Below are 14,753 nucleotides of genomic sequence, written 5' to 3'. Positions count from 1 at the left end.
TTTTTATGTTTGCAGCTGCAAACATTTTTTTTCATTTGGAGATGGTGATAGAGACCCCATGTTGTTTTGAATAATGAAAACACAACAACAAAAACTGTGCCGTATAAAGAAAGCCCGACTGTTTATTTTTCCATTTCGTTTTGTTTCAGAGTAAGGCGTTTGTGATTACCGCCCTCTGAATGAAGACCAAAAACACCATCTGTAGGCCCATAAAAAAAAACACGCTGCTGAAAGAATCGCCTGATATAACCGTAGTTTGGAATTGAAACTAATGGTCACTCAACATTTTTTGGTCAAATCTTTTTTCCTTACTCCTGGGCAATCCTCCAGTAACATTGTTGATTTTTGTTGTTGTAAAATTCATCATGTTTGCACAGCTTTTGAGAGCAACTCATTTTATTGGAACATTTTGCAAAGTGTATGGAAGTAGAAACTCGTTAGCAGACATTGTCGGCAATTTTTTATGCAGCCCGGGCCGTTTAAACTCTCATAGGTTACAGTTCACATTCGTGCAATGCTTCATAAATGCTCGCATACACAGTGAATGCTTTCCCAAACATTGCACGAGTAGCAGCAGTAGCGTGTAAAAGTGTCCTTGTGCCGGAGCCATAGAGAAACGCTTTGTGCTCCTCTATTCCCAGGTTTTGCCAAACGTGGACATTGAGAGCGTGGTCAGCAGCAGCAGCAGCAGTCCGCCTCAGAGGGACGCATCCCCGGAGCCTCCAGCACGGACGCTCCCTACGGCAGAGGGAGCTCCACAGGTACCGAGTCCTCTGCGCGTCCGCGGCGGCCGAATCAAACCAGGCCCCGACCGCCTGACGCGGCGGTGGTGAACTGGGGCACGCAGCGCAGGGCCTGCAGGGTGCCTCGACTGAGCGTGTGTTTGGAGCCTCTGTGGTTATTTCATTCAAACAAACAAAATGCGTTGCTTTTGCAGCTCCAAATTCGAGCGTTCTTTTACGGCACAAGCTGTATCATTTTCCCACACATGAAGTGGCACGGTCTGATGGATTGCACAGGGCATCGTGTTTATTTTGCCTTCCTTGCCGCTACAGTAGTTTACGTTTTATTTTTGTGCCCGTGCCTGTGAACTCTTATGCTTCTGGCAGCCTCCAGATCTGAGCGAGAGGGAGGATGGCTTTCCTGGAACAAGCTTCATCAACGTCACAGACCTGCCCCAGGTCTGTAAGTTTGCGCTCACGCGTGAGAGGCTCCAGTAGAGCGAGCTTCAGAGAGCCGACCTCGAGAAGATATTTTGCCCGCTTTTCCACGCAGTACCGTTATGAATGGACACAAATTAATTTCATTCCAACTTCAAAACTTACATTTTTTAAAATGAAAATTACTTGAATTAATATTTTACATAGTTTAGTTTTTCAAAGGCCATTGATTGTGCGATTTTGTTGCGATTTGCTTTGCAAATGAGGTCACGTTGGCTAAACATTTTTGTTTTAAAGTTCTGTTGCAATGAGAATTTGAGGAAATTGGCACTTTTTTACATTTCCCAACGCACGCCTTGGAACAGCTTTGTATCATCTCGCTAATGCTTTCTATTACGTCCAAAAAATGTGTTACCCTTGTGTGCATAAAGTCTAATCTCAGCCTCCTCGAATACGCAGCCAGACGTCTAGACACCCACGTACATTTTTGGTAGTCTTTGAATGAGAGTGCGATTCAACTTCGGGGTGGCAAACAACCCACCATTCAGAGCCAATTCCCTCTGCCAGAAACAAAAAAATGAAAGCCTCTTTATTTTTTCCGAATTCCATTTTCTGCGGTTTCATGGGACAAGCCTCACCAAAGCGGGTTGTTGTTTTTTTTTCCTTCCACCGATGCTATTTCCCCGCCCACCCCTCCCCCCCCCGGGCTGCCGGCACCACCACCACCATCCTGCCGCCGCCACCTCCTGCCCCTGCCCTGGGCCTCCCTCGAGACCAGCCGGGGCAGGCGATTGATGCCAAACTGTGGCTCTCGGGCACAAAGAAGAGGGGGTGTTTTGTTTCGGCTTCATTGGTATTCCAGGTTAGCGGGATCGGCGGAAGCCCAATGGCGCGACGGTGTTTTGGATGCGAACTCCTCTCAAGTTCACCTTTCCCAAAGCCTCCACAGGGGCTCCTGCCATTGCCCGCTCGTACAACGATGCATTCTGTACATCCAAAAGGGAAAATAGAGCAACTGAAATAAACTTTTGAAATGTCGTTAAAACCATTGACATTTTTAAAGGGTTTCCCCCCCCCCCCCCCCCGTGGGCAAGATAAGACCGATACCCGTAAAAGAAGTGTGGAACAAATACATGACATGGCTTAACCTAGCGATAGCGATGGAATACAGATGTGCCTTGAATGTTCAGCGAACCCTCTGCGGGCAGCGCTTCTCCCTTCATGACTCGTCTACAGGCATCTGGCGTCAACGTGATTCACATCGGCTTGTGAAAAATGTCAATAGCGCTAAGCAGCACAACGAGGGATATACGTGGCAGTATTTTCTATGTCAAACTAATTTTGAAACCTTGTTATTTCAAGAAATGAATCACCATGGTGTTTTAACGTAATAAATGCCACGCTTAATATTCAATTTCCGAGAACATTTGAGTTAATAGGGCCAGGGCATAGTAAGTAGACTATTGTACTGTATTGAGTGGCAAGTTTTCCTGTAGGGCAACACTGAAATATGACCGATGTCTGCTTTTACTTCAACATCGCTTGCACGCATTTCAATTACTTTTCACGTGGGGAAAAATATTCACGGTAATAATATATTCGGTGAGTAAAAAAAAATGTTATTCTTCATTTGTATCATTCTAGGGAATTGAGGCAGAGGAGGAGTTCTCTGACGGCCCAATCATTGAGCTGAATGGCTACGCCGAGTCTGACTTGGATCCCACGGGGGCCCCCAGCTTCCCGTACAGGGCCCCGGCTCCTGTGGCCCCGCGGGTGGACGTTGAGTTGAAACTGCGTCAGCGGGACCCAACGCACGGCCAGCTGCTCATATGGTACAGTGGGGCCCTTCCTGCCTGTGGCGCAGCCTCGACACAACCTTGTGGCCGTCACCGGCAGTCTACTGCAATTCTTCACGCGGTGCTGTTCACCAAAGTTCCATTCAGTGACCTTTAGTAAACCAAGACCCTTAGAGATTAATGCTGTCCTTTGCAAAAGGCACCCCGATGAAAATAGTTACAGAGAGACATTGTGTTTTCCTGTTTTATTTGCGGATAAATAGAAAATGAATTATTTGGACTGTGATGCTCACGGACGACCGCATGCTTCTTTCAACGGTGTCACCGTGGTCGCTCACATTTACTTTACAGCTTTAGTAACTTTCCGTAGATATAAGAGGGGCGGTTGCAGATACTTCCTGGTTTTTACGGCGAGCGCGTTGACCGCGTGGCATTTTTCTGTTTGGCCATATTTATCTGGTGCCCACTGTAAACATGAACCTGCATCGTGTAGGGACAGGGTCATGGTCGAACGCCTCTGTTATGGAAACAGAAGGAGCGACGGTTTTAGTCCTGCGTGGCTTACTGGAGTACTCTGTTCACCCGGTGGCTTGAAGTGGCGTCAGAGAAACCCACGTGCGCACGGGGATGTTTACGGCCCGGCACGAAGCGACGCAGCCCAAGGTCACACCTGCGTTTTTTTTGTGTGCGGGACCACGTCCTCCCACTCTGGTGCCCCATCTCGGTCGCCCCTCGTGTGTCTGTTGGGGTTTAGGGTGGAGCAGGAGCTGATGGCTCGTGTCGTGTCCGAGCTGCTGCCCCGTCTCCAACGGCAGCGGCAGCAGGAGGAAGCCTCCGAGTCGGAGAGTGAGGAGGGCCGGCCGTATGGATCTGACATCGGTAATGGCACCGGGGCAATCGTAACTTATTAGCGAAGCGCAGAATCGATTCCCAATTTCTGGGAATGAAGATTGCTCGATTCTGGGAAGTGGATGGTGTGGTCTATAAATATCTCTCTCTTCCAGCCCAAGAGCTGCTGACTTGCAGACAAGTTTGTGGAATGATCGGTATGCCCGGTTGCTTTGTTTTGATGTAAAACTGCTGTGCTGAGGGTAATTTCATAAACATCTTTAAATTTTCACTCGACTGTAAAATTATTTATGTGAAGTGGAAATGCACGTTTGTTACAATTAATCTCTGCAAAAGAAAGTTTTTTGCTGATAGTGTAAGCATGTGTGTTTTTTGTCAAAGCAAGTTGGCGTCTCCATGGATTTCTATTGATCCTTCTGAAGTGTTAACAATCGGCTTCTTCTTGACCTGCCCCGAGCGCTGCACACACACCCTTGTATGCAAACACACTCTGGACCCACACCCCCCACAGCACTAACAAATGCCCTCTCTGTTTGCCGACTCAGCAGTTCCTTAAGTGCGCAGTTGCAGGATTCTTAAGATTGTTTGCTCTCGCTGCTGTAAAGGGGTGCATTCTTTAGTGGCGGGAAATTGTTTCATCGCTGGACCCTCCTACCTCGTCACCGCTGCTGGAGGAGACACGTGCCCAAAAGCTCTTTGCCCTGATCTATTTTGTTCCACAAAAATGCTTAATTTCCAAAATAGACAGCGGAGTTTAGTAACCCCCCCCCCCCCCGGCCCCTTTTCACTTTGACCGAGTGGATGGAGTTTGCCGGATCTATTGTACAGGAACACCAAATAATCGTGAAGCGTCGTGGAGAAAATATATGTCACAAAATAAATTAATGGACAGTACGCCTCGTATTTGTATCTCCACAAATAAGACATCCCTTCAGAGAGGCCATTGGTTTAATACAAGCAAACTCTGGACCGGTTTTGACATTCAATCTCTCATCAGCCTACATAGCCTACAGAGGCTATTGGGGTACGTGCTGTTAGTGAGCACCTATCAAGGTTGGTATACTGATCAGAAACTCAGTTTTCAGTTTTATTTATTAGGTATAGCCCTGTGAGTCATGCGGCTCTTGACTTGGGTGCATGTGTGCGCTGTGGGTGTGTGCATGCCCTCGTGTGTAGTGGAGGTGGTAGTGTAGCGCTTAGCGCGCTGCACTACGAACCTGGCAACCCATGTTCGATTCCCACTCACGGCCAACACAAGTGACGATTATCTGAACTGGTCCCGGGCATCCCTTAGGTCAACTGAGTCTCAAATAAGTACCTGGTGTGGTGTGAAAACATGGCCACTGGGGAGACAATGGTGGCCGGGCGTGGTGTTGGCCACCGACCGCCTCGTGTGCCGTTCCAGCCTTCATAGTGTGCTCGCTAGCAGCACTTGCCCCAACAGTCTGTTTAGGCTATACGGGGGCTCTTTGTCTTTGCAGTGGAGGCAGCAGGGCGGTGGGGGCCTGCAGCTGTTTGTGGACGCGGGGCTCCCCGTGGACTCGGATCTCGTGCGGGCGCTCGGTGGCCGAATCGTTGGCCGAGGTCGTCGCCGTCACCCTGGGTCAGCGTCCCGACGCGGGGCCGGCGAGGCAGGCGGCCCGGTCGCCCCCCCGAGCGCGCTCACCGGTACGGCGCAAACGCCGCGGTGACCACCGCTCCACGCGTTTCTCTCGTTCTGCTCACTGAGCGGGGACACGTCTTGTGTTGTATTTATTTGGCCATGTATTTATTATCAACTAGGCACGTGAATTAAAATTGATTATTACGCTCACGATACGTGAAACAACTCACGTAAGGGTGGATTATTTTTACTTCGTGTGCATTACAATCGGTTCATGTGACCAAGACACGCAGTCACGGGAGATGCTGCATTCACTGCAGTGATAACAAAAGCATTGATTGTTGAATAAAATAACAACCCCGAGTCGTGACAATTCATGGAATTGCAAGGGGGGGGTTGAATTATTAATTCCTAGCAGCATTAACCATTACCCAGTGCCAGTGTTTATTCCTGACCAGGGCAAGTCGTAGCCCTAACCCTAGCCATGAGTTACAGCAAATCATAACTCTGCATTCACCATGAAGTCAATTATGTTTTTTATTAGACCGGCGCCACAGTGTTATACCGACTCTAGCTTTTTCCTCCCCATTCGTGAGATAGTAGCATGAATTAACGCTCGCCAGTTTAGCCTCTAATATTAGTGCTTTATCTTTATTATCAAATAAATTAAACACCGGGGTAATAATATGTGAGCTCGTGCCTCATCTGCATGTCTCTGTCTATCCCTGCATTCTAATGATGATTTTAGGATGACAGATAAACATATTTACATATTCACTTGTTTTTAAAATTCTGAATTCCAATGTATTTTTTTGTCAACCTATGAATAATCTGAAAAGCCTAATTACATTGACGTGTTTTCTGGGAATCTTACTGTTATGATTTTAACGTTTTTGAAAAGGCATTTCTTTTCATGTCATCACCTACGTCTAAAAAAAACCCTCATTCATAGCTATAGATTTCCATCCAAGCCAAGTGAGAAAAAGGTTTTTTTTTTCCTCACAAAGGTGTAAAATTAAATAAAAATGCATATTAAAACGTGACAAAAAAAAGTGGGGAGAGAAATGAGCAGCCCAAAACTGATCAAAAACATGGTGCCGTAACAAGGTTGTAATAAGACAAGGTTTCTCTGTTTCTAAGACAAGGTTTCTCTGTTTTTCCACTCCCGCTGCAGTGTTCATTGTAGCACAGCGTGTTCCAGCCTGCGTTAGAGCCATGACGGGTGTAATTGCTGGCTCTGAGAGTGTATATTGCAAGAGGCGTGTGTCTGGTGGCATTGTAGAGCCAGACATCAATTGGGTAGGGTTGTTACAATTTCATTGCAAAACTAGATTTTTTTTAATGAGCCACTGTTCCTTTTTCCGTCACTTTGTGCGAGTGTTTTATTTTCGGAGCTCTATAGTTTTATATGAGAGCCGCCCGCGGTTTAATGGTGAGCAGACGCGACTTGCAATCCAGACGTCGCCGATTCGATTCCATCTTCCGGGCGGCGGCAGTCGAAACAACGGGGCGAGTTTTTTTTTTTTACATCTTCCCGCCTCTGCCCACTAAGCGATACAAATGGGTTGACACACAGTGAGTCGAACTGCAGGCCGCATGTAGTGAGCTAAAGTGTGAGTACGCCTACCTCTTTCCAACACGTCTGGTCAACGTGGAAGAATAGACCAAATACCCTCTTGAGTTCGCTCTAGCGGAGGCCCGTCTGCCAGGCGTGAGCAATTTCAGGCCTGCACCTTTACATTTTATCTGTAGATTTACATATGGTACATCAGTGTACACAATTGTAAGTGATATTAATATGTAAGGTACCGTATTGGTGAGTGGAATACAAAGTTACTCCATATGCATTGGTAATGTCATGTAATTAATCGGGAAGCGGGGATATATTATCCGTGAATTTAACACCAGGTTAAACACGTGACGCCTTGCACAATTGCTCGTGTCAGATTGCATCCACTAAGTAAATTACGTCAGCTCTCATTATCTCAGCGAGGGCCGATTGCAACATTGAGCATCGTCATCCTGTTGTAGCCACTGCTTACGGCTATATTCTGGAGATTAATTTGGAAAACTACCTGCAGGTTTGACCGCATTTAAATTTGATGGTATGAATACACGTTTGCTGGATGGGAATCTTAAAAAGCCTCCAAATCACAACGCATATTTCACGAGCGATGGGCGGAAGGGAGTCAAACCCCTGGAGGGAGACATTGCAGCCAGTGGCAGTGGCTGCGCGAGAAGAATTAGTATTCCTCGTGACGAGCAGGTTATGCACAACCCCGCTCACACGCGGGGCCAGACTCACATCCTGTTTCTGTCATTGCCTGCGGTGATTAAATCCAGAGGGCGGCATACGCTGCCCATTCCTGCTCCAACGCTGCCATCTGGTGGTCACTGGTTCTCTGCCTTTCTCATCTTCCCTCCACAAGTCACTGGCAGGAATGGAATCGTGGTGTCTGTAAGCAACTTACTCGTTTCATTTTCCCAAGCTGCTCCCGGCAGGCCACGTCGCAGCTTGGCACGAGTGACACATTTGAGCGGTGAGGGTTGGGGTGGAGGGGGGGCGGGCGGGCGGGCGGGCGCAGTGTTATGAGACGCTCACGACCCCGCCGGTCCGACCCCGCCGCTGGTAACCTACTTGAACGTTCGTGTCGCGCCCCAGCCCCGCATGGTGCCCACGCCGCTGCCCACCCCCCAGCACACCCCTCCCCGCGTGCCCTCGCCGGACGCGCGCGCGGATGCCCCTCGCGTTCGCACGCCGGTGCCGACGCCTCGCACATCCCTCTCGGAGTCGGAGGAGTCGGAGGGCATCCCGACTGGCCCAGAGTTGGCACAAGGTCAGTGTTTGCGTAACCCTAAGGTTGGGTATCGTGCGCTCGGCCAGGCAGGGCATCGCATATCGCCTGGCGAGCATGCTGCGTTCACCTGGCCAGGGTCTCACACCGGTCCCATTGCTAGGATACTACGCAGGTTGCGTATTCTACTGTTTCATTATCGCTCAGATTTCTGGCACGTATGATCTACTCAAAGTCTGACGAATACGGCGGCTGGAATTACACGACCAGTTTGGCAAAGTATCACCCGTTCCTATTACGATCCAGCCCTACCCGGACAGCAAGACCCTTCTTTATAGCGATCTCCAGAGAGCTTGTTTGCCTCCTGTGTTTTGTTGTTTTCAAGGTCAATTTCACTTTATGATATACACTCTTTCCCATAATTATCAGTATTCATTAAGTACACGTCACTGTTGAAGTGTAAATTGCACACATTACAATAGGTCACCAAAGCATAGTAATCAATTGTCTGACATGCACATTTGTGTTAAAAGTGGTGAACGTAATGCCAAAGCTTAGTAAAGAATGGATGGTTACAAAATTATGGCACACACGGTATATCACCATATAATCACGATAACCTTTATTTACCCATTAAAACCCCACTTTCTCTCAATACCAATTTTCTGGAAGGTTTGGCATTGAGATGTTCGGCCAAGTCCATTAAATGTGTGCTTGGCATATGGGAAGAAGCCAGAGTACTTGGAGAAAACCCACACATACGAGGAGATAACAGTGAAAGCTCCACAGAATTAGATTCATTTAGCTATTTCTGTGCTACCATCTCCTGGCTCCCTTGCAAACCAAGATTACAATGCCTGGCATTCCCAGGCAGTCTCCCATCAGGCTTAAACATCCGGTGGTAATTTGGTTGTTGGGTGAATGTGAATAAAACAATAAAAATAATTCCAGCCATTCTCAAGATAATGTTGATTTGAAGCTTTCGTGACTGCAGGAATCCATACTCTTTGGTTCTTTCGGTAAAGTCACGTAGGTATAAAATAAAATAAATCACGACGTTTCGGGCGCAACACAAGCATCCATCATCAGGTGGTGATAGACGCTTGTGTTGCGCCCGAAACGTGATTTATTTTATTTTATACCTACGTGATACTTTTCGATGAAGGCCTTTCCACATCGTACGGACCATGGGGGTGTTTTGACCATATTTCATCACACTGGTCAGCGTGAGCGGGTAAAGGCTGGTGAGGGAGTGCAGGAAGTGATCTGATATCACTCACCATTGCAGTGCAGGTTCGTCGTGCAGGGCACTAACCATCGTACCACCGCTCCCCCCCCCCCCCCACCCCTGTGATCACGCGCAGCAGAGGGCCCCCTGCCGGTGGTCATTGTGGCGGTCGCCACGCCGGCGCCCAGCCCGTCCCCTCCGGCCTCCGCGAGGGCCCCCACCCCCGAGCCCCTGCCGACCGCCAACCCTTGGGGGGACGCAGAGCTGCCCCTGGAAGAGGAGAACCCGAGCCCGCGGCCCAAAGAGTCGCCGCGTCGCCCGCCCGTGTGAGTGTCGTCAGCAGCTCGGCGTCACCCGAATTACCCGTGGTCCCGCGTTGGTATGATCACGAGGGGTGGGGGGAATCTCGCTGATCCGTGATGTCCTTCTGAGCAAGAAACCACCGTGGGCTTCTGTCCTCCGAGCGCCGGGGCAATGGACACCTCCCGTTCCGCTGCTCTCACAGCATTGTTACTGTTACCAAGAAACCAACTTCTCGCCGTTCTAAAATGAACCTCCTTTTTTGTAGCGAGAATTCTTTGGCAATGCATTGAGATGCATCTCATGGCAGTGAAATGTTGCGCAGTGTGGAAGAGACTTACACGGAGCGTGGTGTCGGGGCGCCCTCTGGTGTCGCGAGCGGAGGCGTTTTTACAGAAAGTGCAGCGTTCTGCTCGTGCCTCTCTTGTTTGTTGTTCATCCCCGGATTGTATGACGATTGGACTCGGGGCATCATGTCATGAGATGTATACAGTTCCATTTGGAACTCTCCCAGATAGCAGCGCACCATCTTGTAGCAGAGCATGGCGTCAGAAGATGACAAACCAAAACTACTTCTGAAGTCGTCAGGCCAAGCAATTTTTTTACAAATTATGTCTGTCACCGTAGAATTTGGAGGTGGTTGCCATTTATAAAAGGTCAAAATATCTGAACGAAGAAAATAAAAAACATTTTATCGTCACTTTATTTACTTATTTGACCAATCTTCCCAACTTCGCTATCCATGTACGGTGACTACAAGCGCATGTGTACGCTACAGACATTGTGCTCCTGTGTGTGCGTATGTTAGGGAAACAAACGTGGCCGGCTGGTCGCGGTGCTGGCCTCCCACCCCCTCATGTGCCGTGCCGGCCTTCATAGGCGCTACTCGCTAACAGCACTTGCCCCGACAGTCTGTTAAAGCCTACACGGGGGATCTTTGTCTGTTGTGGGCACAGGGTGATGTCGGTGCAGCGCGAGGAGGAGCCCACAAGTCTGGTGGGGCCCCCAGTGCCCAGCCCGGTCCCCGTGACGCGGTCGCCAACGCCGCCGCCGCCACCGTCCCCTTCGCTGTCCCCACGCTCGCCGCTGCCACGGGAAAACACCCCCAGCAGCTCGCTCATCTCCATCACCGAGACGGAAACCGGCGACAGAAACTTCTCGGACGGCGAGATCCTGGTCAGCTACAACCGCATCCTGGCGGCCCAAGGTGCCCGTCGCTCCCGGCACGCCACGTCACCTCGTGCGCACGGCACGCTCGGATCCCCGTGTCACCGTCCGCATCCATCTCCCAATAACGCGATCATTCTATCAGTGACCTTTGTTTAGAATTTCAAGAGAATCGTGGCTTTTATGCAATACCATAGCAGTGCCTCTGATGTCTAAAAGCGTGTGTGTGTGTTAATCAGCTTCGCCATGGTGGCGAGATGCTATCTCCCTCGCCGACCCTGACGCCTATATATTTGGAGTTTGCATGATCTCCCCGTGGTCGCGTGGATTTTTCTGCGGTTCCTCCGGTTTTTCCCTCCTCATTTAGAAACATGCGTTTAGAATATTTGGCTACTATAATTTTATACATGTTAAGCCACTTCGTTGAGCTATCATTGTAGCCAGGCTGCTTCTGAAAAAGAGCTATAGAGTTCAGTGGGCCTTACCTGGCAAAAAATTTTTTTTCATAGTTTTAGTTTTGAACATATGCATGAAGGCCTCGCCATGACATGTTGGTCATGGGGATTGATTAATCATACTTCACCACGCTGGTTAGTGGGGGTTGGTGAATGGGGGGGCGCAGGATCGGTTCAGTTATCACTCGCCATAGATGTTAGCTGTGGCTGGAAATCAAACTCAGGTGGGTCACTGTAAAATTACTCATTTTAAATTCTTCATATTCTATGTAAATGCATCTCGCAACGTATTCCTTCAGCATTTACACCAAATCAGCCAAGCATCATAGGTCCTAAGAGTAGTGGGATAAACTGTTGCGCAGCTGCCTTGTGTGAAGTAAAAATTTGGTCGAACAACTTTGAAATGGAAGCCCTACCTGGTTGTGTACGTTACCTGCAGTGACCGTGCTTTTGTTCTTACGTTTCTGTTTCTGCCCGTAGCCCTGGCAGAGGAAGGAGTCACTTTGGTGAATGGTGTGCCCAACCTCTCCAACACCTTACACGACGTGCAGGACATGGTAAATCACCAGCGCGACATTTGTTTTGGTAATCGTGTGGTATTGTCCCTCTCCTCCTCCCCACCACGTGTCCAGTGTCAGCTATTTCAATAAAGTGCTGGCGCCCTCTGCTGGACCGAGCTTTTGAATGTGGCAAACACGGTGGATAGTCGGCTTGTCACGTTTCATCATCGATCCATTCACGTGGTTATGCTCGCGATGCACACGCATCAAATGCGTGCGGGTAAAAATCGACTATTTAAGGTTCGTGCAAATTCTACACGAACCTGGCTCATTAAGTGATTGAGATGGAATAAACGAGACAGAAATTAAGCCGTCAAGAAACGAGGCAAATGAGATGGACGGTCAAAACAAGACAAAGGTAATAAACTATTGAATGGAATCGCGACCCCCTGATTGTGGAAATCCATCGAGTCGCCGGGTGGGTTTGGCCGTGGCGTTCACCACGCCATGCCCGGTAGACATCGCCCGGTGGGCTCGTGCCGCGCGCTCAGAGCGTCGAGCCGTTCATCGTTTGGTTGCTCATTTGTCCAGGGCACATTCGGTGAAATGACTTGCTGCTTTTCCCAAGCGAGGTTTAAACTAAACAAAAACAATAGTTTTGTTTTAATAGTACGTCTACTTGTAAACATTGAAGTGAAAAATAACCAAACATGTGGCAGATGACACGAGAGAATTGTTGTCAATGATGCACCCCGCTCTGGCGTGCGCGGATCCGTACGTTTTGATACAACAAAATATTAAACAATATCACGGATTGCGGCCCACTAACGGTGTATCAGCCTCAACAGCTGGAGTGGGATGCACGGTGATGGAATGAATAATTTTCTCACGTGTTGTCATGAAATAGGGGACACTATCCCTGAATGTATTCAGGTTGAGTATACGAATAACAAATTGGTTAACAAGCCGTGTATTTAGTTTGGCATAATAATAATTGTATGCATTTTATCATCCGACCAGATGGCATTTTCTTGCCACCTTCATGTTTGAGCTGTCAGCTGATCGTTCCGCAGCTTGTCCACCAGGGGGCGAGTGATGAACACGCATGGCTAACATTCTTTTTAAAAAAAATTACACGAAATATTTTTATTCCACAGCCTCCCTCACATCATACAATGCAACGTCCTGTCGTTCTGGACGGCATTACCAGCGACATTGGCGGCATCATCAGGCACACCGGACTCATCAGAGCTGACGGGGGTGGGGGGGGGGGACATGGCTCACGTCTAAAGAGCACAGCTATGCACAAGCCGGCCGTTGCCTTTGATCACGAGCTCACGATTAGCCATGTGACGATTCATTTATAACAATTAACCAACTCGCACAGCGAGATTTTTAAATGTACTGTCTTGTTTATATGGTGTTGTTTACTCCACTGCTTTAAATGTAATTATCATAGAAATTGCATACATCAGACAGAATTAGCTTTTACATACGTGACTCGATGCAAGTGTCGTGCGCATATCCATCTATTTATATATATATATTTACACTATCTAACCCAAAAAAACCTCGTATGGATGATATTTGTCGCGAAAGCCTACGTGTAAAACTGACATCTGTTTTGATCGATGGATCTTTACGATTTTATTTCGAAAGCATTTCTCTCTCTCCTTGGTTGGTGAATATCACCCAGGTGCATCCTGTTCAGTGGGAGAAAACAAACTGTCTGGATACCAATCCAGTAATTTAAGAGCGGTAGCCACTCGGAATATCCCTCCACCCACCTGCTGGAGTCGTGGTGGGCGATAACGAGAGTAATTGACACACACAATGGTCGGGACACCACGTTGATGATCGATTGCGCCTCCACGTTGCCTAGGGCCAAGTGAACGAAGGTTGTCTGAACCATATTTCGCCGTGCTGGTTGGTGAAGGGTGGTCCTAGACGAGTTCGGATATCACTCACCACTGATGTTATGACATCACCAGACACACAGCGCAGTACGCGACCAACACCACCACTGCACCCAACTAGGGCATGTCATCATCAGCATAGGTCAATCCATTGCTGGATGAAGGCATGCTCACAACACCATCACCTGCTTTTTGTGTTTAGTTTGTTGTCCTTTCCCCCGCACCTCCGATTAGCACGGTTGGCTGCGTAAGTTGTGAAATGAGTTTAACATACATACATAAAACAGTCACGTAGTGACAATGATGCATGTACGTATGTACCTTGAACTTCTTTCGCACCATATGTAACCAACCGTGCAATCCGGGGGTGCGATGCACTCTCCCTTGCACCTCAGGCTGGCAGGCCAGCGCGCTACCGGTGGCTCGCCGGGCACAGGCCCTCTCCATCTGTCTCCCCTCCCCAGCTGATACTAAACCCTCCGGAAGCCCCCTGAGCAAACAGGAGTTTATTTTGGCTGCGGTGCTTTGAAGTGCCCCTCCAAACTCCCCACTTTGGTCCCCCGAGCAGTAAAAGGGCCGTTACCGGTGGGGCAGGGTCATTATTGTTACTGCCAGGCCGGCCACAAACACCCTCTCACAATGCATTCGCGGCCGTGGAGTACTCCTGGTTACACCGTGCAATCCATGCAGCTGTGGTGCGGTTATTTATTTACTTTGTGATTTGTTGCAATTTGCTCAAGATGGTCGAATCGGCCTTCCCGTAACATTGGAGCCTTGTAAACGAGTGCACGCAACTTAATCGCGAAATAAGTGAACTAGAAATTAATGGCCTCATAAAATATGTAATCAACGACCAATGCTTATATAATCCGAGTGTAGAAATGCACAAGTGAAATTTATGAAAGGATGGTGAATAGTGATACCAATGCTCATACTTAACTCCAATATGGCAGGGTTCGGTTGAGGGTAACTGGTGTAGAGGAA

General features: G+C 48.6%; 1 protein-coding gene across 1 annotated transcript in view; it reads left to right on the top strand.

Annotated features, from left to right (window-relative positions):
• KIAA0586 (KIAA0586 ortholog) overlaps positions 1 to 14,753 on the top strand; it is a 185,762-nt gene that overhangs the window by 163,562 nt on the left and 7,447 nt on the right. The window contains 11 exon segments of the mRNA XM_061559513.1: positions 642 to 761; positions 1,110 to 1,181; positions 2,805 to 2,992; positions 3,711 to 3,835; positions 5,287 to 5,297; positions 5,299 to 5,367; positions 5,369 to 5,473; positions 8,071 to 8,245; positions 9,571 to 9,757; positions 10,688 to 10,938; positions 11,834 to 11,910. Of these exon segments, the coding sequence (XP_061415497.1) occupies positions 642 to 761; positions 1,110 to 1,181; positions 2,805 to 2,992; positions 3,711 to 3,835; positions 5,287 to 5,297; positions 5,299 to 5,367; positions 5,369 to 5,473; positions 8,071 to 8,245; positions 9,571 to 9,757; positions 10,688 to 10,938; positions 11,834 to 11,910 (1,380 nt within the window).

Source organism: Lethenteron reissneri, chromosome 25, assembly GCF_015708825.2.
Source record: "Lethenteron reissneri isolate LAM-NWPU_2019-01 chromosome 25, ASM1570882v1, whole genome shotgun sequence".
In the NCBI taxonomy this organism is placed as follows: domain Eukaryota; kingdom Metazoa; phylum Chordata; class Hyperoartia; order Petromyzontiformes; family Petromyzontidae; genus Lethenteron; species Lethenteron reissneri.
The sequence above is the reverse complement of the archived record's forward strand: the minus strand, read 5'-3'. Positions and strand labels throughout refer to the sequence as shown.